This window comes from Diaporthe citri (assembly GCF_014595645.1).
Source record: "Diaporthe citri strain NFHF-8-4 chromosome Unknown scaffold_6, whole genome shotgun sequence".
In the NCBI taxonomy this organism is placed as follows: Eukaryota; Fungi; Ascomycota; class Sordariomycetes; order Diaporthales; family Diaporthaceae; genus Diaporthe; species Diaporthe citri.
In genome coordinates, this window is record NW_025064851.1 from 220,971 (window position 1) to 246,698 (window position 25,728).

General features: G+C 56.4%; 6 protein-coding genes across 6 annotated transcripts; 4 read left to right on the forward strand and 2 right to left on the reverse strand.

Annotated features, from left to right (window-relative positions):
- Positions 1-863: 863 nt before the first annotated feature.
- INS49_012096 (uncharacterized protein) lies at positions 864-2,606 on the forward strand (the record flags this gene model as incomplete). Its single annotated transcript, XM_043172801.1, has 1 exon — positions 864-2,606. The coding sequence occupies one exon, from the start codon at positions 864-866 to the stop codon at positions 2,604-2,606; it is 1,743 nt and encodes a 580-aa protein (XP_043022098.1).
- Positions 2,607-2,799: 193 nt separating this feature from the next.
- On the reverse strand, positions 2,800-5,573 carry INS49_012097 (uncharacterized protein; the record flags this gene model as incomplete). Its single annotated transcript, XM_043172802.1, has 4 exons — positions 2,800-3,051; positions 3,122-3,548; positions 3,606-4,728; positions 4,832-5,573. 4 exons carry the CDS (start codon positions 5,571-5,573, stop codon positions 2,800-2,802), a joined length of 2,544 nt encoding a protein of 847 aa, XP_043022099.1.
- A 787-nt stretch (positions 5,574-6,360) lies between these two features.
- INS49_012098 (uncharacterized protein) lies at positions 6,361-7,152 on the reverse strand (the record flags this gene model as incomplete). Its single annotated transcript, XM_043172803.1, has 3 exons — positions 6,361-6,510; positions 6,577-6,882; positions 6,940-7,152. The coding sequence occupies 3 exons, from the start codon at positions 7,150-7,152 to the stop codon at positions 6,361-6,363; spliced, it is 669 nt and encodes a 222-aa protein (XP_043022100.1).
- Positions 7,153-7,753: 601 nt separating this feature from the next.
- Positions 7,754-9,619, forward strand: INS49_012099 (uncharacterized protein; the record flags this gene model as incomplete). Its single annotated transcript, XM_043172804.1, has 1 exon — positions 7,754-9,619. The coding sequence occupies one exon, from the start codon at positions 7,754-7,756 to the stop codon at positions 9,617-9,619; it is 1,866 nt and encodes a 621-aa protein (XP_043022101.1).
- Positions 9,620-19,284: 9,665 nt separating this feature from the next.
- On the forward strand, positions 19,285-21,578 carry INS49_012100 (uncharacterized protein; the record flags this gene model as incomplete). The annotated part of the gene is made up of 3 exons (XM_043172805.1): positions 19,285-20,077; positions 20,135-21,405; positions 21,504-21,578. The coding sequence occupies 3 exons, from the start codon at positions 19,285-19,287 to the stop codon at positions 21,576-21,578; spliced, it is 2,139 nt and encodes a 712-aa protein (XP_043022102.1).
- Positions 21,579-22,970: 1,392 nt separating this feature from the next.
- INS49_012101 (uncharacterized protein) lies at positions 22,971-24,408 on the forward strand (the record flags this gene model as incomplete). Its single annotated transcript, XM_043172806.1, has 2 exons — positions 22,971-23,166; positions 23,294-24,408. The coding sequence occupies 2 exons, from the start codon at positions 22,971-22,973 to the stop codon at positions 24,406-24,408; spliced, it is 1,311 nt and encodes a 436-aa protein (XP_043022103.1).
- Positions 24,409-25,728: the final 1,320 nt, after the last annotated feature.

The following is a 25,728-nucleotide window of genomic DNA, read 5'->3' on the forward strand; positions in this document are numbered from 1 at the left end:
AAAGGCTCGCTGTTGACCGGACGTAATGCTTCAGTTTCTGGGAGCCCAATAATCCTAGCCAGGTCTCCTCGCTGGCCCAGACCCAACTACATCAATAAAGAATAAAGTAGACGGCTTGACGTCAGTGTCAAACCACAGTCTATCCAATCATCCCAGAATCAACTTTGCCTACAATCAGTCTATTCACTGGGCCGCTCGGGTTTTCCATCCTCTGTGCAACCTCACCGAGATGGTGACCCGGGCCATTTGTCTCAACACTTCCAAATACTTGCGACCAACATGTCGTCGAGCACAACGAGGTATTGACATGCAAAACAGCCGGTTTTCGCAACGAGATGGGGCATACTGCGTGTAAGGGCCAATCAGGCGGGAAGAACAAGTAGAGATGCGACACTTGTTGGAAACAAAGTCTTGAAAACAGTGTCAAAGCAAAATCGATCAGAGCCATGGCATTCATGATTGGCGCATAAGTTGTAGCCGCTCCTCTTGAACACGGTTCGGCCAGTCCTGGCCCGAATTTGGAGAGAACTTCTAGTGGGAATTGCCGGGTTCATTTCCCGCACCCGCGCGGAAAACCCGACTCAATCCTACTACTAGAAATTATAGACCGGCATACTCCGCAATAAAGTCACAGTCAACGCGTGTTCCCCATGGCAGGGATATGGTATTTGTTAGCTGGAGATAAATTATATCATGACGAAATTGTCGTATTGTTGTTCCGGTTCTTTTGTCTTTGTTCCCTACATGTTGGCCCTTTCACCACTCCGCCTTCCTAACTGTCCTCCTGTTCTGGCAGGGGGAGATCTACCACCATCACGATGTGTGTCAACGTCCTGCGGCTTGCCTTGGCTGGACTTGTGACCATGTCTTATGCTGTTCAGCTGGCGCCAGATCCTACTGCAGCGACCTTCAGCTACAGCTCTTTTGCCTACACACAGATGACCTCGGATCGATACCCAACACCTCTGCCGTCGCCCGTCACCTACGCGACCCCTTACGCCCCTTCATTCACGGACGCTTCTACGTTATTACCAGCCAACGTCACTTATACAACATACTCACTTGATCGGAACGCCACTTACACCAACGATGGAATCTACGGTCAGAGTGCTTATGTAGCTCTATGGGATAATTACACTTACTCAACCGAGCCGCCTTTCACCACGACGGCCTCTCCGACTCCGGTTGCCAGCAGCGAGCTTGTCTTTCCACCAGCTCTATACAATGCACCGCAAATTGACCAGAACGCGTCTCAATTCTCGTCTGAGTTTATTTGGGGAGTCGCAGGGAGTGCCTGGCAGATCGAGGGTGGTCTCCAGCTCGAGGGCCGCGGGCCTGGTCAGCTCGACACTTTGGGGACAACCGACAATCCTACCAGCGGGAACGATTCCAACACTGCAGACATGAACTACTTTCTCTACAAACAGGATATAGCACGGTTGGCAGCCATCGGGGTTCCGTATTACTCATTCTCAATCTCGTGGAGCCGTGTCGTGCCTTTTGGCGTTGCGGATTCTCCTGTCAACACTCAAGCTCTTGATCACTACGAGGACGTTATCAGCACTTGTCTTGAGTACGGTGTGACGCCCATAGTGACACTTATGCACATCGACAATCCAGCCCTGATATCACTTGAGGATGCATCGCTTCGGGAGCATTTCCTCTACTATGCCAAACAGGTCATGACGCGCTTCGCCGACCGCGTCCCGGTCTGGATCACATTCAACGAGCCCAACCTGGTGGGCTACTTCTTCGGCTATCCTGCTCTACCGAACATCCTCCTAGCACATGCCGATGTTTACCATTGGTACAAGGAGACGCTCAACGGCACAGGCCGAATCTCCACAAAGATTTCCAGCACACTGGCTCTCCCATTGGACCCCTCCAACCCTGACGATGTAGAGGCGGCCAACCGCTACCAAGACTTCCAGCTCGGCATCATGTCAAACCCGCTATACCTGGGCGAGCAGTACCCAGAAGTCGTCCGCAACACATCCGGCGTCGACCTCCCGGCCCTAACGGACGACGAGATCGCATACATAAACGGCACAAGCGACTTCTACGCCGTCGACGCCTACATCTCCCAGTTCGCCAGCCCCGCCCCGGGCGGGATCGCAGCATGCGCCGCAAACACGTCACACCCCCTCTTCCCGACCTGTGCAACGCTATCCAACACGCAATTAAACGGCTGGGCCATGGGCGCGCGGTCCAACGCCTACTCGTACATCGCCCCGCAGTACGTGCGGCAGCAGCTGGGGTACGTGTGGGACACGTTCCGCCCCGCGGGCGGGATCATGGTCACCGAGTTTGGGTTCCCCGTCTACGGCGAGTACGCGCGCGCGCTCGGGGACCAGCGGCAGGACCTGGAGCGCTCGCTGTACTACTTGGACTTCCTGGCTGAGGCGCTGAAGAGCGTCCATGAGGATGGCGTGAATGTCATTGGGGCCTTGGCCTGGAGTTTTGCTGACAACAATGAGTTTGGGAGCTATGAGAACCAGTATGGCCTGCAGACGGTCAACCGTACGGATGGGCTGTTGACGAGGCACTACAAAAGGAGTATTTTTGACTTGGTGGATTTCTTTGGTTCCCACATTTCTGCAGCTTGAAATGTTGCAAGTGATGTACATAGGTATTTCATGCATCGTCACGCCATGCTGGGCTTTGTACATGTATCCAATTCAACAACTTATCCTTCTGGGACGTTCGTCATAGTGGACTTCATCTATCTCGCTTGATTCAATCTCCATCGTGAGATTGAATAACGGTACTTCACCGTCGGGCTTTGCAACAAGAGGACCTTCAAGGAAAACCAAAGCCGCCCAACGTCGTCCCGCCCCTCGCCCAGGTGCGGAAACTCATGGTACTCGATTCAGTAGATCCGCCATTGTGATCATACTGCGGGTATGGCCAGTTCTCTCTGGCTTTCCTGCCACCGCGCTCGATATAGGGCCATCCTTCCCTGGGGTTTTCATCCGCGGCTGTAGGCACAGGTGACGTAGCAGTAGTGCTTCCAATATGCTCACGGTCCAGGATAAACGAATCGAGTTCATTCTGGCATGTCCAGGTCAGCTCCTTGGCTTGCAGATATGAGGGGGAAAGGTGTAGATGGTGCAAGACTTACCCAGTCCATGTCACCGTTTACGGCCATGTCTATCGGATCATCCGAGTCTCGGTTCCTCGTGCGCCCGGAATGAAATGCGTCCATTCCAAAGTCCCATGCCACGGAAAAGCCCCTTCTGGTTGCTGTGCCGGCCGAAGGGGCCTTGTTGTTTACTGCTGACCAGCTGGACGCTGGTGTGTCAGGTTGCTCGGATGGTGAGCTTGAATGAGGGCTCCTCGCCGAGGTTGGCGCAGCTGCGGCCGCATTATAGCGGTACTTGTCGCTGTTCTGTGGGCTTGAGACTCTTTCGGGTGGTGAGACTTTAGTGAGAATAGTATCAAGAATCTTTGTTGCGTGAGCCGACTCCTTGGAGGCGTTGGCTGTTCGGCCCCATATTGTGCGTGCCCGCTTCAGGGCAGAGACCGCATGATCGTGGAACGGTTGTTTACTAGCAATCATGGTATGATCAGTGGAATGTCCCCCAACGTTGAGTCACTCAACTTACCTGTTCCCAAAGCTTGCCACCAGGTCAAGGCAAAGACACATGGCCGCTAAGAGGAAGACATGGAAACCAGCATTCGTCACCATGTACCTCTTTTCGTACAATCTCCCTCCATCACCGCTCTGCTGATCAAACTCAGCATGCAAATCTAGCAATTTTAGCGACGCATCACGGCATGCCTCTCTTGACCGATCGTAGACGGCATTTTCCCTCCCCAGGGTCAGATAGCGCCTGTGCAGCACACACATGCCTTTGAGGTGCATGATCTCAAGTATCATGCGGCGCACTATTATGTCAGGGGCATCGGCGAAACTGCTTTCCCGTATCGGCCTGTAGCGAAGATTAGGCGGCACATCATCGTGCAAACTACGTAGATCGGCGTCGAGGCTGATTACGTCGCCATAAGAGGGCTGAGCGATGGCTATGGCCTGCCTGACGATCCGGCGAAGAACTTGCACCTGTCTGGCGTAGAAAATATACGACAGAACTGGTGTAAAGTCTGAGGCTGGCCTTGATGGTGGTAGCGATTTGCTGTGCTCGCTGAATTCTTCGTCGCGCAGGTTCGAAGGGAGCTGCGTGTCAACATCGTCGCCATGGATGACAGGTGGAATTCCGAGTAGGAATCCAAAAGAAATGTCCAGGTGTTCAAGTGTATACCAGGTCCTTCGGCGCATTTCAGCGTCGAAGGGTGAGATCTTCATGTTGCTGTTTCGATTCAGATAGGACGGGTCTCGGTGATATCCCATTCGTTGGGCCAGTCGAATGGCAGTGCCAAAGGTATGCCAGCACATCGGGTCGGTGTCCCGTTTCTGCAGGACGAGGTGCATGACAAAGAGGAGTGCAGCCTCAACAGAATACGGCTTCCCTAGAAGGTGGTCACCAGCGACAAGACAACGATATGCCATGCTGCTGTACAATTCAATCCTTTCTTTGGCTTCTGCATCTTGAATCCCCGCTTCGCCGAGGCCTTCACAGCCGGCAGCTTTCGAGGCTTGCTGAAAGACAGCGGTTGACAAAACAGAGAATAGCGCGCTTATCCATAGCCGACTGGTACTGTTGGGTTCTTTCCAGAATGCTTCGTATGCCCGCTGAAACTGGCCAGAGTGTATAGCCATCGGGATGATGTCTACGATTCGTCAACAAGCTGTGAGAAAGCTCAAGATCGAGAGTTCTACATGGCTCTCCGGGTCGAGGCCTTGTGCGCAACAGAAAAGAAAGCTCGTACATACAGACCTGTTGGAAGTAGAATGTGAGGATTTTATCGCACTCTGTTCTTGATGGCAAGCAATCCATGATCTGCTGCACCGTAAGTGGTGTTGTAGATTCGTAAGACTGAGCAGAAACAGGCTCCTGTTGTTGTTGCCCTTCTCGGGCCTCATGCTGACTTCCAGGTCGAGACAGATGCTGAGAACTGGCCGACAAGTAGTCAGGGGCTTCCTCGTCCACGATCTCCTGGAGATTGTGAATACACTCGAGAACAGCGGCATAACTAGTGCCTCCAGCATATCGCACGTTGTTACCCTCACTGCCCAGCTGTTCTTGAGCCGAGGACTGCCCCGGCGACACGGCTTCATCACGGCTTGAGGTCGATACGGCCAGCTGTGGTCCCTCTGCCGAGGGTGTCGCGCGACTCGTGTCCTTCGCTGCCGAATCGCCCGACTCCGTTATCATCCCGTTGACGAGGTCCTCCAACTGCTGCAGCCTGATCTGCATTTGCTTCCGAGGCACAGACGGAGAATGAGCCCCCACGCTAGCGGCGCCGGAGGCTCCAAAGAACCTGCACGAGACAGCATCGCTCCTCTTGACGCAGGAATTGCATGGCTGCTGGCGGTCGCACTTCAGTTTCCGGGTGCGGCATGGCACGCACGAGACGACCTGCCGGTTGCGCTTGATCACCTTGCGATGGGGGTCACCCAATGGCGTCAGGCGGAACACAGAGGTGTAATTGGATGTGTCGCCGTTGTTGGGCATGACTTGACACTTGTTGGCAAAATGTGTCGAAGGGTGTCTGCGAACATGAGCCAGGGCGGGACAGGGTCACGAGCCTGTTAAGTATACTTTCCCAGAAGAGTAGCAGTCGCTCAATGCCCGCGCCGGAGATGGTGGAGATGAGATGGGATCAGTCGGGAGAAAACCAGGGGGTTCACAAATCGGCGTTCGGGGAATTCTAACTTGGCTTCGGATTTTACGGCCGGCCCGGCCGCTCTCTGAGCTGGGCCCAAACAAAATTTGGCAGATCTTTGGGGATTCCGGCTTGTGCCGTTTTGTGCCGTCTTGTGACACAAGCAGTTGTTTGCGGTGTGATTACTGGTGTGGCTGAAAAGGCAGTGGATGTGGTGTTCAGGCCATACTATAATAAGGGAGGTTGTGTGCCAATGTTGCGCTCCAGGAAGCCCGGAATTTGGCTTCGGGATGCAGCAGTACTCATGTATATGTCTCTTGATTCGCATGCTGGCCACCTTCCCAGTCGAGATAATCATAGCCCGGTATTGATGTCTTGCATGGCACATTGATCCACAAGCTCGATATGCCGCGCCGTCGGGCGATTTCCGTCAATGAAGCTCGAACCACTCGCACGCGCAGCGCACCTGGGATCGCTAGCCCAGTGTCTGCTCGTTGGCGCAGTTCGTTGTATAACATTTCCATTAATAAACCGGTAGCTAAACGCCCTCTCATGAGACATGCTTTTCCTAACCACATTTCACATGCGAACCCATGTCTTCCGTTTCGCTTCGCCAGAAATCGGATTGAAGTTGCCTCAAGTGAGCTTCTGCTTGATGAAGAACGACCGCAGATGGGACAACTGCCACGCACACGTTCCTCCCAGGATCACCAGCTGGATCATCATCCATCGAACGACGCGGGAATTTGTAGCCTCGGATTGGTCTCGGAATTCAGCTTCTCGTTCCTGTTATGCTAGTCAGTCTTCTGGGCTCGGTCTTTGGTAACCTGGGGCAAGCTGTGGTAATCATACTCTTTGGAAGACCTGTTCCCTTCGAATGTCCTGCAGTCGTGAGTTGAGGTCCTTGATCCTTGACTGGATGTCCTGCAGCTTGTCTTTGTCCGAGCTCTCGATCGCGCTCGACTCTCCAATGGTCATGTCGAGGGTCAATTTGATGCCGCCGTTGGGGTTGGAAGTGCTGAGCCAGCCGGGCTTGCCGCTGTCGGAGGATGGAGTGAAGCAAATCTTGTGGTCGCCGGCCTCGTGCGCAGTGAAGGTGTAGCGCCCGCCAGCGCCGCCTTTTTGCGAGACTATTCGGTGGTTGTTGTCAAATAGTTCCTGGTGAAGAATGTGTCAGCGCAGAGCATCCAACTCTCCAGGCACCAATTGACATACATCAACAGTGATAAAGATGCTGATGCCATCGTGCTTCCACCACGCGTTCCTCTGGTCATCGAACTCCTCCGCTGTGTAGTGCCCGACCACTAAGGTGTCCTTGGGAAGCTCCTCGTAGAAGCACTTCTGCGTGGTGCCGTCGAGGAAGAAGTAGAGCGCCTGGGTGACTTGGGCCAGGGAACTCAAGCCCAGCAGAGGGAGGAAGGCTCTCATGGTGTTGGCTGCTCCGTTTGGTAGGTTTTGATATCCTCGCGGGCCGTTCGGCAAGCGCTTCTCCGTGCCCGGCGATCAATGGGTCGTTGATCGGTATTCGGGAGATCAAAGTCGGGACCAAGGTCGTCGATGTGGGTTGTATGTTGGTGTCGAGCTTGACACGCGCACAGGATCAGACATTCACTAGCTTACGAGCTGGGAGCCAAAAGAGCCACGTTCCTGCAAATCCCAGCCAGGGTGCTGTCGCCGCCCAGCTTCCCCAAGCTCTCTCGGCCGGCAACCGCTTACCAGAAGCGGCTTGGTGCTACTGCAAGCACCGCCAGGTGATCCGTGCTCCGCTCTGCTAACTTTTGGCAGTTGGAATAGATCTTTTGCAGGGGCGCGACTCAATACCGCGATTGACGTGGATCTCGCCAAACTGTTCTGCATTCCGTCATCAGAACCACCATCAAATTCCCATCAAATTCCATCGAATCGGCGTGTTTAACCATCGTCCACATCCTTTCCCATCCCCGATGTCTTCTTAAATGACTCCATCTCTTCTTGATACCCAAGGCTTGACCATCTACTTCTTCCATCATGGCATCCAACGACGTTCGCGATGTCCTCAATCTTCCTTCCGACGACCTCACCCCGCGACCGTCCAAAACAGAAGACCGCAGCACCACGACACAATCTCAAAGGCTTAGCAAGAGAAGTCCAGAATCTAGGCGGCGACAATCCCATTGCAATCGTCCCAGAGGTTTCTCTCTACAAGAAACGTCGATTCGCTAATCGCAAACCGGCCGCGAAATGGGAGCTCAAACAGTTTAGGAACTCTGCGCGCTCTGATCAAGGCCTCATCCTGCGTCATTGGAAACGAAAAACAGAACCGGGCCAGCCTGGTGACCCTGCCGATGGCGAGTCTACAGAGGGAGCGAACGAGAATGCAGAGGAGGGTAAGAGAAACGAGGAGGCGGTCGAGGACTCGGCATTCGCAAAGTTCAACGTCAAGGTGCAGATACCTGAATACAACGAAGAGCAATACAGTGCGAAGCTGCAAAGCGAAGACTGGACAAAGGAGGAGACCACATATTTGATGGAGTTGGTGAAAGCTTACGACTTGCGCTGGCCGGTTATATGGGACAGATACGACTTCAGCCCAAAAGTGCCCGAGGGTACGGACACGAATGGATCAGATTCAGCTGTAGTACCCGTGGTCAAGCCTAGGGACATGGAGGATCTCAAGGCACGGTACTACGAGGTCGCAGCCAAGATGATGGAGTTGCAGAAGGCAATCCAGTACATGACCCAACCTGAATGGGACCTGCATCAAACCATGGTCAACTTCAAACCGGAGCAGGAGAGGGAGCGAAAGAAGTTTGCGTTGAACTCCATGTCTCGGTCCAAGGAGGAAGCCAAGGAGGAGGAATCGCTGCTCATCGAGGTCAAGCGCATAATGGCACGTCAGGAGAGGTTCAACGAGGAGCGCAAGGAGCTCTACCAGAGGCTTGAATACCCACACTCCGACCAAGACATCAATGCTTTCAAGGGCAGTGCAGGTCTTACGAATCTCCTGGGTACGCTGCAAAACATGAGCCAGGCCAAGAAGCGCAAGCCTATAACCGGACCGGAGGGCACAAGCCCCGCTGTCCCTGCTCCTCCCAACGGTCAGCCTGCTAGTGCGACATCTGAAGCGCCTCCGAGTCGGCGTGAGAGCACTGCCGCGCCTTCAGCTGGAGTTCGCGAGTCCATCGGCGCCGAGAAGCCTACACCAGCGGGTAACAAGAAGGGCCAACCACCGCCAGAGCGGCGCAAGCTCAATGAGCAGGAGGAACAGATCTACGGTGTCTCAACGCATGAACGTCTAGGGTCAGGCCCGACCTTTAGGTATGAGCGGGTCAACAAGATATTCTCGCACAAGAGCGGCCAACAGCAGCAACGGATACAGAATGTTCTTACCGAACTCGACATACCCGTGCGTCTCAACATGCCGACTGCAGCCGTGGTGGCGGAGTACGAGAAGCTGGTACTTGCAGTGACAGGCCTGGTGGATCTGAGGAAGATGCGAGACAAGTTGGACGGCGAAATCAAAATCGAAGAAGCCAAAAAGGCCGAACGGGCCAAGGCCCGGGTTGTACTTGGCCTCGATGGCGCCAACGAAGATCCTAATCAAGACAAGAAGGCCGACGAAGGCCCCGCCGAGACCAAGCCGGAAGCCGCATCCGAGGACAAGCCTCCCAAGACCAACGGAGAACCAGCCAGCACATCGACTGATACCGGCGCTGACGCACAACAGACAGCAGATGCGCCCGTTGCAAATGGCGTCGGTGCCGCCGCAGCTGGTAATGATGCTAGTACTCCTGTCGTCAAGGAAGAGGAAGGCGGCAGACCAGGCAGCAGCGGCGGTGGCGCTTCTGGGAACAAGCGCAGCGCGAGTGTTCTCAGCACGACGTCCGACAAGAGCGCCAAGAGACAGAGGAAGTGATGGGTGAAGATGCGGTCATCAGATTGTTGACGCAGATTTTTTGGTCGTTGGTCCCATTGATGGTGGCCACGTTACATGATGGATTAATGAGATAATTCTACCACGTTGCAGTTCTAGACAACTGCCAATGGTTCACACGGACTTGCTGAGGGTGCAAGATTCGCTCCCGGTGACGCAATAGACAAGATAGGAGATAGGACCAGGGACAGCGATACTTTTGTCCAATACATCAAATGAGATCAAAACCATCTTGGCTCTCGATGTTGACCGTGTGATGATGGAGTCTAGGCGCAGCTGGGAGTCAGTCATCTGGACATATCAGTCACATCCATTGGAATGAAGGCATCTATTCTTAGCCCGCTATGAGAAGACCACTCATAGTGACCACAGATCTCTCCGATGATCATCGTGATCTGCCCCATCCTCGTTTGTTGCCAAGGGGCAAGGGATCGTATGCAAGGCTGTCGAAACGAGGCGTCTTCAAATCGTAACGTACCTCGACTGTTCTTGACAAGAGGCCCTTCGTACCGGTACAAGTTGTATACATGAGTGTACCGCGTGCGGCTCTCCAGACATCAACTGGCAACTGGGGCAGGTTGACAGCCACGGGAGCTCCGGGCGCTTGTGTGATCGGAGATGTGCCATATGGATCCAGGTCGGTTGGACAGCAACCAAGGCGGGATTGGGCGACTAGTGGGTGTCTTATCTGCAAAACTTTCTGCAGCTCCCAATAGCCTGGAATATTCCAGTGTCCACAGGCGGGTATTCGGCTGGGATGGGGCAGGTTTTGAGGTGTAGACCGCCGCTGTCGAGCAGGGCTTGATAGGTTGTCGTCGTGATAGACAAGTTACCTCGTGCAGCCGCATCGCCTTATTTTAGCAACGCACCTGCGCCTAGGACTCTAGACAGCGCGTGCAAGATGCAAGTTACCCGCCTCCTAAAATAGATCGTGCCCCCTTTCCCAAGGGCCCAGTATCTTGTCTCATGCCGGTAGTCGCAGTCGGTGGTGATGTTGGTTGTTCTGGACATTATCAGAGGACCCTTTACGATGTCCAGGCCACATCCTAGCGGGTGATCTGTCAGGTACACCAATGGGGCAGATGTGACAGGCACCAGATTGCCCTGCATTGCAGCAAACCGGCGGGATGGCAGATTTAGAGCACACATTAACCGCCCGTGGGGTGTGTATGGGTGTGGAGGGCGGCCGACCACCCGCCGACGCGGTCCCGACGACGACGGCGACAGACGCGCAGGTCCAACAAGGCTTCTTGTTCCTTCAGCCCGAGTCGGCGGGTGAACACCACGGGGGAGGCGCGGAGGAAGGGGGCGCCTTCCAGCGTGACGCCGGCGCCACCCACAGCGCGATGCCATCGCATCCCATCTGCAGTGTTCTGCGGCGCGAACACACCCAACGAACACACTGGCGGTGTCTGACATCACCGGCGCCTCGTCCTGTCTTCCAACAGCCGCCCTCCGTCGACCCGGCAGGTGTTCAAGTGCCCTGCATGCGCACCTGCATCTCGAGATCTTGCTTTGAGGCTGGGCGATGCAGACGAGGGACCCGTGGAACCAAAAGTAGGGGGACCCTGGGCGCTTGCCCTCAAGAGATCTCAACCATAGATGAACGATGACCAGTCATGTGGGCAGAGAAGACGTCGGTGAGCCTATTTTTGGTGGCCCTTGAGGCCTTCCAGAGCTCCTTCTGGAAGTCGTGAGGTTGTGAGAAGTCTGGACGGCGCTTACACGTCGCAGACCGACTGGTGGGCGGCTATTTGGAGCCCGCTGATTGCTCAGGAGTCTTGCTTGCTCGCAGCGCGGTGAGTGCGTGAGAGGGTCTGGACATGGGTCAGCGAGGAATCGGAATCTTGTTTTTGTTTGAAACTTTTTGACAGACCTGATTGCTATGCTGAGCGGTGCTTGTGATGCTGGCAAGGAAATTCCCGAAGTGGGCAACCACGTTCATAACATGGAAGTCGAGTCGATGGGAACATGGAAACCACCTCCCCCCTCCCCCCAGCTTGGTCTAGCTGGCTCAGGGTTAGGGTGCCACGTTCTAGAGCATGGTGCTCGGAAGGAACGAAGGAGGCCAGTAGGAGGGCAGCGACGCAGCTCGCTCTCGGCGGTGACCAAGCTGCTGCACGTCCAGAGCTCGACCCGACCAACACCAACACCAACGCCATCCCCATAGCCACCATCTCCTTGGGGCTTGCCCAGATTCCCAATGGCTCGGAGGTGGCTTTCCTGTTGGCTTCCTTCCCGTCGTTGGGCCCAATCAGAACAGACGCCGTCCGCTTGGGCTGTCCCTCCAACATGGTCGGCAAAGCTGCAGGAAGAGGGCCTTTCATTTGGTACAGACTGTCCAAAGCTTGTTCAAAATGACCCTTTTGCCCCCAGACGGCGGTGAGCAGCCAGGTGTTCTTGACAGAGACACACTTTTTGCCCAGGACTGTGTCGACCGGCGGACGCCATTTGCCCTCAACCAACCGCTTGGGACTCCTCAAACCCTTGTCGTCTAATTCGACTCTGACAGATCATTCGGTGACGAAGGCTACTTCACTGGCTGGCTGGCTCCACATTCAATGGCCAACAACGACGCTTGTGGTCACGTTACAATGCCTCACAGGCGCATGGGACCGTTGTTCCTCGTCGAACCTTGGTACTAGCGGACCCAGCGGGGGCAGGGAGAGGGAGGCTACACGCCAGCCAGGCGTGTTGTGCTGATGTCGATATCACTTGACGCACAGAGCTTTCCTGCCACTCGACGCCTGGGAATCTGCCAGGATGCCTTCGTGTGGTGTGTTGTTAAAAGTACCCAGCCGAGGTACCTTATTCCTGCGCGGATCACGTTTCCGCGCTGCGCCGCGCCTTCGCTTGTCTGGTTTCACCGGCGCCTGATGGGGAAGTCAACTCCCGACCTCTGCCGCGGCCTCCCCGTCCTTGCGAGCGAGCGAGCGGCCTACGAACCGATCACCCACCAGCCGGCAAGCTTACTCTGCGAGGGAGGCAGCATGTCGGTGGCTCGCGGCGTGCAATGGTGAATGGCAGGCATTGTTACACTGGCCAGAAGCTCAGCCAGGAAGCGCCATACGCCGCGACCTCATCGGTCCCACGGTGGGCCTTGATCGCCAACAATTCCCAGAACTCACAGAGGACTAATGTGACAGTGGCCTGCGATATGCCCCTCCCAAGCTACTATTTGCAGGCAGAGAGAAGCTGTGCCGTGAACCAGCCTCGATACCTGCAGGCAAGCGGGGACATGTGAGGACGCGGCCAAGGTTCAACAGCTCAAGGCTGCAGGCAAGTGTTGCGATGAGTGTTGGCGGCCTGCTCACTTCGTTCGAACCGGACTGGACTAGGTCAGGCCTGGACAATGCAACCAAGTTGCGATTGAAGCGTATCGTGGCTTCGGGCTCTACTGCCAAATCCGCGAGGGCGCGCACACGACGTGCAATGCGACATGAAGACGACGATGGGTGGGTGGTCAGTCATCCCCATCCCACGCCGTACACAGTCCAGAGTCGATTTGCGTAAGCGGATTGCACCCTTAGTCATTCGTGCATGGTTTTTGTCTCACTTGACGGGAAGAATAGCATTAAAGGTTGACGATGGAGTCGCTCACCTGCGTGACCGCCAACGGGACCTTCGCGGATCGCGATAAGCGACTCGTCAGCTTTGCACTAACGCGGGTGCGCCTGCAATGCAGCCGGATGTCATCACATCGAACGCCAGAGCAACAGTTTCCCTCGTTCCTCGCGGGACATGCCCCCGGTTGTAGAGTGTTACAGTTCTAAGATTGGTATCACACCCTCGCTGCCCTCCAACTTCCAGTTCTATCTCCATGGAGCTTGGCGCACAGGTCCCTTTCAGCTATTTTACTACTTTCCGGCCCTGTCATAGGCCAGCATGCTGTATTGACCCAGCCAATCATGGCCACGGTGCCGCCTCAATTTCATCACATCGAGGCCATCAGCGTGCAGGCGGGTCCGCTTTGCAGCCTCTTCTGCGGAATTTGTCTACTCCTGGCACGCACCTGGTTAGTACCGAGAACACCAGCACCTCGCCTTCTCACGATGCCCAGCTCATGTTTAATCTCGGGCAAGGCAAGGCGGAGCAGAGCGGCAAAAGGCTTGGTTGGCAGTCCCTCGGAGATGGGGACGAGGATTAGCTGCTAAAAATATCACCCTTTCGGCTGTTTCATCCAGGCCGGGGTGGCACGCCAGACACAGACTTCCGAACGCGAACAATAGGCTCTGGCAAGTCTGGAACTGGTTCCTTGGCGCCCTACTCTGCTCATCTGGCCCATACGGCCTTCGCCACATACAACGATGTCACCACCAGCAACATCGAGAACGCACCAAGCTGATACTTGAATCAACAAGCCGACGGCGCAAGGCATCTCAGGTAACCCACCACTCAGCTCCCGCCAGGCCAGATGATAGTGAGGGGGTTGCGTCCTCATCCGCTAATCAAGCCGGCTTAGGCGCGTCTTGGCTGGATTTGCCGACGTCCGCCGCTCGCTACAAATCGCTGCACAGCCGCGTTCGAGCGGCTGTCCAGTCCAGCAATACGAACTCTCTGCAACAATCAGGAACCCGCGCAGATTATTAGTGAGCATGGTCTCGCCTGGTTAAGGTCTTCATACTACTCGGCTCGACTGGAAGCTCTCTACCGCTGCGGGCATTTATCAAATTGCGCCGGGCGCTGAGACTTGCCCTGCCCGCGCTAATCGATAGAAACTTTGGCAGTCCCTGTCGTGGGCGTGCCATTGGTTGCCGCTTGTGCATTCCCTTTTACGCATCCAGGCCACACCATTGCCTCCGCTGGCATTGGCTCTCGGCGTCTGTGACGCATCTGCCTTGAGAGGGAGCTATGATTGACAGACTTCCCAGGTAACTTTCTGTGCCAGAATGTAGCCCAGGGTCGAATGCGCCCCCCCATGCAGCGGCCTATCCCTTCCAATCGCAGGACATAAGCCGCTGTCTGCCACCACGACAGGGGGATTATGTTACTATTTACGATGTTACGGGTGGTCGAGACCCCACTCGCACGCGGTTCATGTTTTCACCTAAACCGGACAAGACGGCATGTCAGGCTCGTGGCCTCGTTCGGGTCAAGCGGGCCACGAAAGTGCCCGTCGTCACGTTTGTGGCGGCCAAACACTATGATGGGCCTTTTATGACCCAACCAGCCGGGGGGCATTCCAGCCTCGCGAAATGACACCTGGCTGTGAAGTTTCATCGACCACAAACCCCGCTGCGGTGGGGCACGAAAAGGGTGAGGCAGCCCATCTGGTACCGCAAGCCTCCTCAGATCCTAGACGGCCACCAACATCGCGGCAACAACACTGAATCGAGCGAGGCTGAACCTTGCGGTTCACGAGCATTCCTTGTCTCCGGCGGTCTCATCAACGTGAGGCAAGCGCGTGTAGCCTAGTAGAGCGCGGGTCAGTCACCAAGGCCCAATTGCTTAGACAAGCATCTGTTGACTGCCTCGTTTCTGGTGTGCAACTCTCGCCTTGAAGGGTTGCCGCATCAGGAAGGTCATGTAAGACTAAGTCATGGGCAATTTCTGCAAATCACATCCATGCGACACTTTAATGTACAGCACAGGCGTCATGAATCTGTGGGTTGCTCTAGACATCATGTCAGCAACCGCGAGATTCCCCATGGCCCAGATCATCAGTACAAGCCGACCGGCTCCCGATGCATGCAGGTCGATATTGCGTACAGACGGAAGCTGCAGGCCCTCCTCACTGTTTGGCTTGTGAGAGCATAGCGGGGCAGCGCTTTTGGCACCATGACATCGCTTGCTGGACCAACAGGCCGGTTGGTGGGTGTGCTGTGCCGCAGAGGTGCCTAAAGAGCGCCTCTTCTTAGTGTGCCCCAGCACCTTTTAGACCGGCCGGGGCCAGGAGGGAACACCACACAGTTGGGATGACGATGCGGCCGGTATGGTTTTGTGCTACTGACGGCACAGACAGCCTGTCGCCGGCTTCGAGAGGCCCGTCACGGCGACAGCGGCCAGTCCAGCCAGTCAGCGCCCCGGCTGTCGCTTACCACCCATGAAGCTTGGTTTCGAGACATGGGGATATATGTCAGCATCAATGGGGAGGGATTATCATCCGCCCGCGGCTGCGATTAGCGACAAGGGATAGGCCCTGTCGGCGACCCTGACATCCTTTCGTCCTTGTCCGTCCTGGTCCTGGCCGCCATAGCATGGGAGTCGGGTCCAGGGATGGGCGGGAGGCCGCGCCGCTACCAAGTAACCAGCCCGTGTCTTTGCTTTAGCACGAACGACTTCACAGGCGATCTAAATAGGTTTGTGTTGAGGTGCTGAAGGATGTCTCTGGAGGTCCGGGGGTGTCCTCCGTCGATGGAAATGCCTGAGAAGCTGCAGCCAACAGTCAACGTTGCAGGGCGCATGTACCCATGTACAGCGGCCGGTGGCAGGTACATCAGACCGCCCTGACAACAAGCGCCATGCCGCCCAATATTGGAGCCGGTCCGGGCTTAGCGATGCCCTGCGGGTATCGAAACTGGCGACATGTACCGGTACCAGCATCGCCATGTACCCGCTCGCTAATAAGCCCAGCTCCTCACCTGGTCGCCTTGGGCCAGATGGCACCTTGCATGGCATGTGCTCTTGCTGACTTCAGGGCCTCGTTGCGATGAGAAGAGATTACTGCCGAGAGCTCCCTAGTTTTGGTGATTGATCGACTAGCCCATGCTACAGAACAATTCTTCGATTCGTATCCCGCACCCATCTTTCCAGCCTGGTCGTTCTGACGGATTTGGGGGGCCCTGAGACTTGGGCCTTCATCAAACACAAAGTTTGGCCTTGTCTGAGTGGTTGACTGAAGCCGTGCCACAGCCTTAACAACCGCTGGGTCCGCATCCCACTTTCTGTTGAGGTCCTGTGTCATCGCTTCAACTTTCCGACCCCTTCATAGCTTGTCTGCGGACCTGCATCAACCGTCTGATCTTACCTCACCTCGCGACTCCGCCACGGCCTATCCCCTGCATCGTGAGCAGGACCCCTCGAGTGGTCGAATCGCGTAGAGCGAAAAGGAGCAGGCCAACCCTCTTGTGCGTTGCGCTCGCTGCTGCCGTGGAGAGGACAGAGAGGAAACTTCACAATTTTTGCCCCATTGTATCTGGGCTCACACTCAGCCTCCGCGCCGGCGCGCCCGTTTGAGCAAGCAGGAAACTTGCAAGCTGTGCCGCCCTTGCGTCAACCTATCAAACTTTCTCGGCCCATCTGCAGGGCGAGTGGGCAAAGACCTGCAGGGCAAACACCACAAAATCGAAAAAGGCTACCTGATGTATTGTGGAGGGCAGGATTTCTAGTGCAGCGCCAGCTCAAAATCGTTGACAGCTCGTACTGTACTGCGATTAATCCTGTCAAGGAAGCGAGAACCGGTTCAGCCCGCAACCAGACCAGCCGGCGTAACGCGCGTCAGCGTCAAAAAGCTGAAGCTCCCCAAGCGCGCCCGCATCCTGCCACAGCACCCCAAATCATCTGAGCTTTTAGACCGTTCACGGCGCTTCTCCCCCGCAGGGCATCCCTAAAGCACCACCTCACGCCGGCCATTTTTGAGTTGCGGAAGTCAAGCGCAGCAGACGCTCGGCAACAAGCTTCGGTCCAAAGAAAAAGGCGACGCATAGCAAACCAAGTCGAAACGTCGAGACACAATAACGCAGTAACGAGGGGCTGTGGCGACGACAAGGTTCTCAGTCCACATCCTATCGGACATCGCCCGGCACTTCTAGCCGTCCATCTGCAGACTGGCAGCTGCTTGCTCACGACCGACGGTCGCCTGTTCGAATCCAGACAGACTTGGGACTGCTGGGGGCGCCCAAACGAGCCCGAGCCCGAGCTCTTCGTTTATTTCCGGTAGGTTCACAGCCGTTTTCTCAAGTGCCACCATCCAAAGACTCCCTTTTAGTCTCTGCAGCATGCCCAACTTGTCATGGCGAGCCTTGCTCGGTCGGCCTTTACTATTTGCCTGGGCGAGTTGCACCCACAGTCAAGTACGCAATCCCGATCACACTCTGCAGCCATCCCCTGTATGCATACTCGTCCCGACCACTCACCCTCCCCAATTGCTCACTATTATATCCGTGCATGGCATGCGCGGATGGTGGTAGCCAGCGGAGTTGACGAAACCGTCTTCCCCATTGTGGTGCAGTGCATTGTGTCTGTGCCTCTGACGTGTCATCCGAATTTCTTATCACCTTTCCTCTCCCGACTTTCCCTTCCCATGTGCCCCCCCCCCCAGGCCCCATCCCGTTGCGCCTAGCCCAAGCTCCCAAGCGGCGTGTCAAGAGTCAGGGTCGGCGGCTGTGCAGGTTTTTGATGCAGATACGGAGATGACTTCGTGCCTCACACCCGCGCAGTCCCCCCCGGTCTAGTCCTGCGTCTACTGTGCAGCACCGCTCAACCAACGTTGGATGAGACCCTGGGGTCAGAAATCACATCAGCCTCAGTCCAAGTGCTGAAGCTATTGCCACTGTAGTGCCTGCTCTTCCCGCGCTTCGGCCCACCACACGACACGGTCATTCTAACAGTCCACAGGACTCCGGGCTTCGCGTCTTGACCATCTGTCAGAAAGCAAAGCAAAGCAAATTACATCGAATCACCGTCGGCTACAGGTCTCACCGAGACCAGTACCACATACGTAGCTTGAGCGGCCGCAGGTGCCGATCGGCACGGAAGTCGAAGTAACCTTGGGTGACGACCCTGGGAGGTACGTCCAGCGTCTATTCTTTGTCCGGCATAGCTGTTTTTCATGGTGCCGCCAGACCTACCACGGAGCTACAAAGTACAGTACAGTCCGGTACAGCACAGTACTACCGCGCCCTTGACGCCTCCCCCCCTGTCCATTCTCTTCTTCTCCACACTACAGAACAACCCCCGCGCCTTTCTGTTGAACCTTGGAGACGGCCAATCCTTCATGCTGATCACACATTAGTCGCGCTGATTCATCCGAGATTCTCATCTCACACGAGACGATCGCAAAGCCTCTTATTCCTCATTCCACCCTTTGGGTTTACCACCAGGACGTCGGCTCCTGTCGATCACTCTTGCGCGCGCGCACACACAGACCTTCCCTGGGCCGCATTGCATTTAGAATTTCCTTCTCGTGAGACCTGATCCCAGATCCCAGCATCTTACGATCTTTTGACGAGCAGGCGGCCTCGGCTCGTGGGTTGAGGAACGACCCCCGGCGCTTAAAACTTGGGCGGCGAGGAAGTGGGCTCCGGGCAGAACGACGTATTTTCGAGACTTGCGGGCTCAATCGTCTCAGCAACCACGCAGCGCGCCCGCCTCTGTGAGGACGAGGTCTATCGACGCGGCTTCCCAGGTCTATTCTTTAATCTGGTCGTCTAGCACCAAACTGCCGCCTCTACCGACCGCTTCGTGGGCCCCGCTCACACCGCGGCCGAAGCATCCTCGGCACCATCTTTCCTAGCTGTCGCAGGTGACATCTCGATCAGTCTCGGGACACAACAACGAAAGTTTTGCATGGTCCAGCATATTCACTCTTGCAGCGCGCCGGTTTCACGAGATTTTCGGCACTGCCACCCTGCGGGGCCACCACAAATTGTGCCGAGGGCATGAGCATCGAGTCGCGTGCGCACAGCTTGTCGTCATATTGAATGAAAATGGCAACCTTCACAGCCATGAATGGGGCTGGGTCACCAAAGGCTGCCAATGCCAATGGGGATTGCGCTGCAAAGCGTGCAGGCTCCTCGGAGCGGACCAGCGGACCTGCACAGAGCTCAGATCAGGCGCCCAAACAGCAGTCCTCAAGTGACGCCACCACCAGCCACAGGGAGCGGGACGGCTGGGCCCAAGGCGGCCCAGGCCATGACCGACAGCAGTACTCTCCAGCGAAGTATGCGGACATGGAGAGCTCACACAAGCGCAAGAGGTCAAGCTCTGCCGAATCACCTCGGAGAGAAGCACCTACGCAGGCCGAGAGGCAACAAGAGGACACCCGTCTGGAACGATCACAGGACTCGGAACCAAGGGAGCGGGATCCATACGAGCGTGACGCGCGAGGACGGCATTACCGATCGTACGGCGACGAAGGGCGGGAGCGTGGACGCGAGACGGACCGTGAGCGGGACCGAGACTCGTGGTACTCTGCCCATGAGAGAAGGGATGACCGGGATCCCTACAGTCAGCCACCCTCGGCGGCGCCAGATTCGGCAAACACCGAAGAGCAAATCGGAGACGCCTTGCGGAGAGCCACGGAGGACTACCCACAGACCAGCCCGGACGGCGATGACATGTCGATGTCTTACTCTGGACAGTACACCCCAGAACAGAGGAGAGACGGCGTGATCCAGTCGGACCCGAAGAAAAGGAAAAGAAACTTCAGCAACCGGACAAAGACGGGCTGCCTGACGTGTCGAAAGAGAAAGAAGAAGTGCGACGAGGCCAAGCCAGAGTGTGAGTGTGATTTCTGTATGTCGAGTCGTTAGAGAGCAAACACTGAGTCTTGTATAGGCAGCAACTGTCTGAGGGGCGGCTTTGTCTGCGCTGGGTATCCTCCGCAACGGGGGACGTGGCCCAAGCCCGAGAGCAAGGTGCAGACCATCCAGATCGAGTCCAAGGACCCCAACTACGTACCGCCAGGCGCGTACGGGATGCCGCAACCGGCCGTATTCCCGCACCAGCAGGGGAAACGTGAACCCCTACCGTCCTACCGAGGCCAGCCGCTGCGGATCGAACCACCTCAGGGGCGCCCCGTACTTACCGACGACGACAGGCTCACCGCCTCGACCCTGCCGACCGCCTCCGTGATGGACCCCAACGAGAAGCTGTCAGCACTGTCCTCGGCGTACCCCAACACGCCGGCTAACGTTTTCCCGACGCCCGTCAGCGCCGCGCCAGTGCCATTCCCGGAGCGAGGGCCCAAGGAGTACCAGCGCGTGCCGCCGCTACACGACCTCACCCGGACCGAGCCCGACCTGACGCCACAGAGCACGACGCTGCCGCATATCAACATCATGCACGCGACACGCACCAACAGCCCGATCGCGACATCGCAGTCCGGTGCGAACCCACAGACGACAGCGCAGCTCGCCCTGTCGCACACGTCGCAGTTCCCCTCGCCGATAGTACAGGCGGCAGGCGGCGCAGCAGGCGGCGTGCCGGGTAGCGGCGGACCGGGCAGCAGTGGCAGTGGCAGCATCAGCAACAACGCCGGGCGACGGGAGAAGGATGAGATGATCGCGGGGCGGCCGTTCTACCCGTTCGAGAAGGAGCTCGTGCTGGAGCGGGAGCGGTGCAACGCGGCGTGCTGGCGGTTCAACAACAGCACGAACCCGAACAACGGGGTGTCGCCCGCCGAGCGGGCGCGGCTGTTCCGGGAGATCCTGATGCCGCGGGACCCGATCCAGCTGTCGCCGACGCAGTCGAGTCCCGTGACGCACACGGGGCGGGTGGGCGAGAACGTGGTGGTGGAGGCGCCCTTCACGTGCGACTACGGGTACAACGTGTCGATCGGCAAGAACACGATGGTGGGGCGCAACTGCACGGTGCTGGACGCGTGCGAGCTGACCATCGGCAACAACGTGGTCATCGGGCCCAACGTCAGCTTCTACACGACGACCATGACGACGGACCCGCGGCGGCGCAACGGGGCGCGCGGGGCGTGCACGGGCAAGAGCATTGTCATCGAGGACGACGTCTTCATTGGCGGGTCGGTGACCATCCTCGGCGGGGTGAGGATCGGCAGGGGCACGACGGTGGGCGCGGGGAGTCTTGTGACCAAGGTATGTTTTTATGCCTTCTCTTCCACTCTGCCTCTCTCACATTCCTTGGTCATGCTATGAAGATGATAATGATGATAACTGACTGATCGTGTCTACAGTCACAACCCTCGCACGTCATCGTCGCCGGAAGCCCTGCCAAGGTCAGGAGGGGCATCGCCTCAATGTACGCATGAGAAAAGAGAGAGAGCGCGAGAGAGAGCATAGAGAGCAAGCGCGGGCTGGCGTCGCACCTGGTGGAGACGATAATGGATGATTGATTTGATTGATTGATTGATTGTACGGGATGATGGAGGGAAACGGGGAGGGCTGTTCCCAGTTCTCTTGCGTCACTCATGTGTTGTTTCTATGTTGTTTTGATTTTTTTTTTTTTTTGATTTTTTTTGGTCTTGTGTTTCTGGATCTGCTTTTTACTCGAACTGTTGCCCGGCTGTTCTTGCTTGCCCAAGATACCCACTTAATGCCCTTTATGAAAAAAAAGCCGTTTTGTTTACGTCCCGATCATCGGTCTCTCCCCTGGCATCCTGCTGTCTCAGTGTCACTTCCTATGGCGTGATTGTGTGAGAGGCTGAAGGAGGACTTTGGGCTTGCACTTTCCATTTGTCTCCTTTTTGCTTTGCTTTGCTTTTCCTCTGCTGTTTTTCTGTTGCAAAAGGCATTTACGAGGGGTATATATGTAGGCAGGGTCATACAGAAGGAGACAGGTATAGAATGGGTGGACAGTGGGCGGGCGGACGGAAAGGGCTCCATGGGATGTTTTTAGGAGGGATGAATGTGATGGGACGGGAGGTTGACAGGCGAGGAAATGGGTGGATATGGTCTATCTAATGTGTTGATTAGACAGGCTTGGATGATGGCAGTCCATGGGGTGGTAACTGGGTGGTGTATGAGTAGTCTACCTTATTTACTTACCTAATGGGCTGTTCAAGTGGGTGGTGAGACGGGGTGAGAAGAAGACGGAAACATGTGATATACGTGTTGCTCTAGTGACCTTTTTATTTGAAAGTTATCCGAACCATGGTCGTAGTTTGAATTCCTGCCTCTATGTCTGTCTGTTGGTCTATCGTGAAGCACACGAAAAGAGTCAACTTGGTGTCTGTAAACCACCGCGTTAGTCCAGATAGGTTAGGGTAGGCCTGCAGAAGAACCCTGGCGGCAAATGCAAACAAAACGCTCGCTGCCGTCCCGGAGCTGTGGTGGACCTCGGCTGTGAGTGGCAGCGGCTGATCCTCCACATTTCAAGGCTGCTGTCCCCTGCACTTCCACTGTCCCGCGCGGCCCCCCGAACGCGATCCCCACTAACCATGACGCTGATCAGCCGAGCCTCACCTCACCTCGTCCCTGCTTCGGCCCCTCCGCTGTGACTCTTTTCTCTTGCGTCCCACGCAATTGACTCGCACCAAGGGAAGCTGTTGCTTTATATTCTGATGCCGTGACGACGGCGCCTGGATCCCGCCCCTCCAGCTCTGGCTGCCCCTAGCTGGCGAGGCGCATCTTCTGGAAGCTAATCATTGGAACGGATAGAAGGAACAAGAGCAAGAGCAAGAGCGAGGAGAGGAGAGGAAACGATGACGAGCGCAGTGGTGACGGGCCTTGGCCGGCGCGGTGCCTCGAGCTCACACCTCCTCGTGCCCCGGCACGCGACGCTTCAACAGACAGTCATCACGCCCATCGCCAGTCGAGTACGGTTACGGAACGGACATCAACAGCGACGCCATGCTTCAGAGCATGCGAGGAGGCCCAAGACGGCCTTGTTCTTCCCAGGTGCGGGGCGCCCTCCTTGGCCAACACTCCTTGTGCTGCCCTTTCCTTCGATGCCTCGCCCATCCCATCCTGACTTCCCCTAAGCTGTTGACTCGCCTCGAGACTAACCCTTCATGGTGTCCTCCAGGCCAAGGCGTCCAGAAAGTCGGCATGATCGACCCCTGGCTCGAGGCCTTCCCACGAACCGCCGCCCCCATCATCGACGAGATCGACTCTGTCCTGGGCTACTCGCTGACGCGCATCATCCGCGAGGGGCCCAACTCGCAGCTCTCGGCCACGCCCCACGCCCAGCCCGCCATCATGGCCACCTCGGTCCTCATCCTGCGCATCCTCGAGGTCGAGTTCTGCTTCGACGTCGCCGCCCGCATCGACTTCACCCTGGGCCACAGCCTGGGCGAGTTCGCCGCCCTCGTCGCCGGCGGCTACCTCACCTTCGAGGACAGCCTGCACCTGGTGCAGAAGCGCGCCGAGGTCATGGCCGCCGCCACCGCCGCCGCCCGCAGCGAGTACGGCGGCGAGTACGGCATGGTCGCCATCGTCACCGAGCCCGAGTACCTGCCCCAGCTCATCGACGCCGTCGAGAACTTTGTCGCCTACCCCAGCAGCGACAAGGCCGACAGCGGCGCCGACAGCGACGTCCCGCCCATCGAGCAGGTCCTGATCGCAAACATCAACTCCAAGAACCAGATCGTGCTGAGCGGCAACATGGCCAAGATCAAGACCCTCGTCGCCCACGTGCGCCAGTACCTGGGCCACGACCCGCGCGCCGTGCGCCTCAACAGCGACTCCCCCTTCCACAGCCCGCTCATGAAGCCCGCCGTCGCGACCATGCGCTCCCTGCTCGCGGGTAAGAGCCGCGCCCCGGGCCGCGGGGCCGACGACATCGTCACCTTCCCGGGCAAGGTGCAGTGCATCAGCAACGTGTCGGCGCGGCCGTTCGGCTCAAAGGCCGAGCTCAAGGACCTGCTGGCCCGCTCGTGCCTCGAGACGGTGCGCTGGTGGGACAGCATCCGCTACGTCGACCAGCACGAGAAGGTACGGCGCTGGATCGGCATCGGGCCCGGGAAAGTCGGCCGGAACCTCGTCGGCAAGGAGGTCGGCATGAGGGGCACCGACGCCGTCAAGGGCGGCGGCGTCTGGGCGATTACGGACCCCTCTGACATCCATGGTATGCTGAGGGGGCTCGAAGAAACGGACCCCCTGCTCGACGAAGAGGAGCGGATCATTGGTGATGAGCCCTGAGCCTCTGGCGTACTCGCTACTGCGTGTGTGTGTAGTCTGTTGTTGTCCGCTTCATGGGGAGAAGAGAACCTGGTTTTATGTATGTATGATGGCTCAGCGGGGATATTGGGAGGCCTTTTTTTGAACAGCGATTTCATGGAGTTTTGTGGTGGGTATGGCCAGGATGGCGCGTATGGCAAGCAATTAATATATCCGCCCCAATACGATTATATTGTACGTTGTCAGTGTGATCAATGGGGGATTCTCTGAACGGATATGGTTTAATGCCACAAAACATATGATCAGATATCGACAATTCAGCAGATCGGAAGTTTTTCCGAACTTGACAGTTCAACCTGATTCAATTTTGTCGGGGCTCACTGAGCGGATAGCCGGCGTCTATGTACGGGGTATATCACAAGTCATACTTAACGTCCCGTCCTCCTAAGCACCTAGGACTGTAAGTGGCTGTCTTCAGCAAGCCGGCTGCAGATGGTCTCAACTCGCTTGAGATACAGTGTCATGCTATGCCGTAAAGGATTCCCAAAGATGACTGATCTACTGTCCATATCCTCGACCAAGAATGCGGACGGCTCTTCCTCATCAGTGTCATCTTCAGCCACATCCCTCAAGAGTATTTGACAGCCGCTAGAACGATAAGGCAGGCCTCTTGGAAGCGTCCATTCAGATTGTGTGGGTGTCGAACTCGTCGTATAAGCTTCCAGAAGACTTTCCATGTAAGCCGGTTGCGCCAACGAAACGGGATCGCCCTCATTCACAAGATTCAAGAATAGGCAGGAAGCGTCAGAGGGAATTGGGAGCGGCTGTGATGTTATGGGAGGACCGCCAAACGTTATGCAGTCCACTTGGCCAATTGTCTTATCTGTACATGCCGGCATTATAAGCCTTGGATATGGAAAAGGGGGTTCAAAGATGTAATTACTCACCTAAGCCGATAGCCCATGATCGAAACATGGTACTGAACATCAGCTGTGCCAAAGCCGCACCCGAAGAGTGGCCTGTGAAGATGATGTTCGTTGGCTGACCCAGAAGTGGTACATGTTCTTCAATGGGGTTTTGTTCGAATGTGTGTTTCTTGATAGCTTTGTCGATATAGCCGTGCATATTTCGGGAAAGAGCAAGAAATCCTTGATGGCATCGGATCCCGCCATCGATCTCCGTAAGTGCAGCCGGTTCCGAGTTGAGGTTCGTCGTCCAGTCACGGATTGTCGTCCGACTGCCGCGAATGGCAATGACAAGACAACGACCTCCGTCATGGACTTCCTCAACGATACAAAATGCTTTGCTGAGACCAAAGGCCGAGCCGGGGAAAAGAAAGGC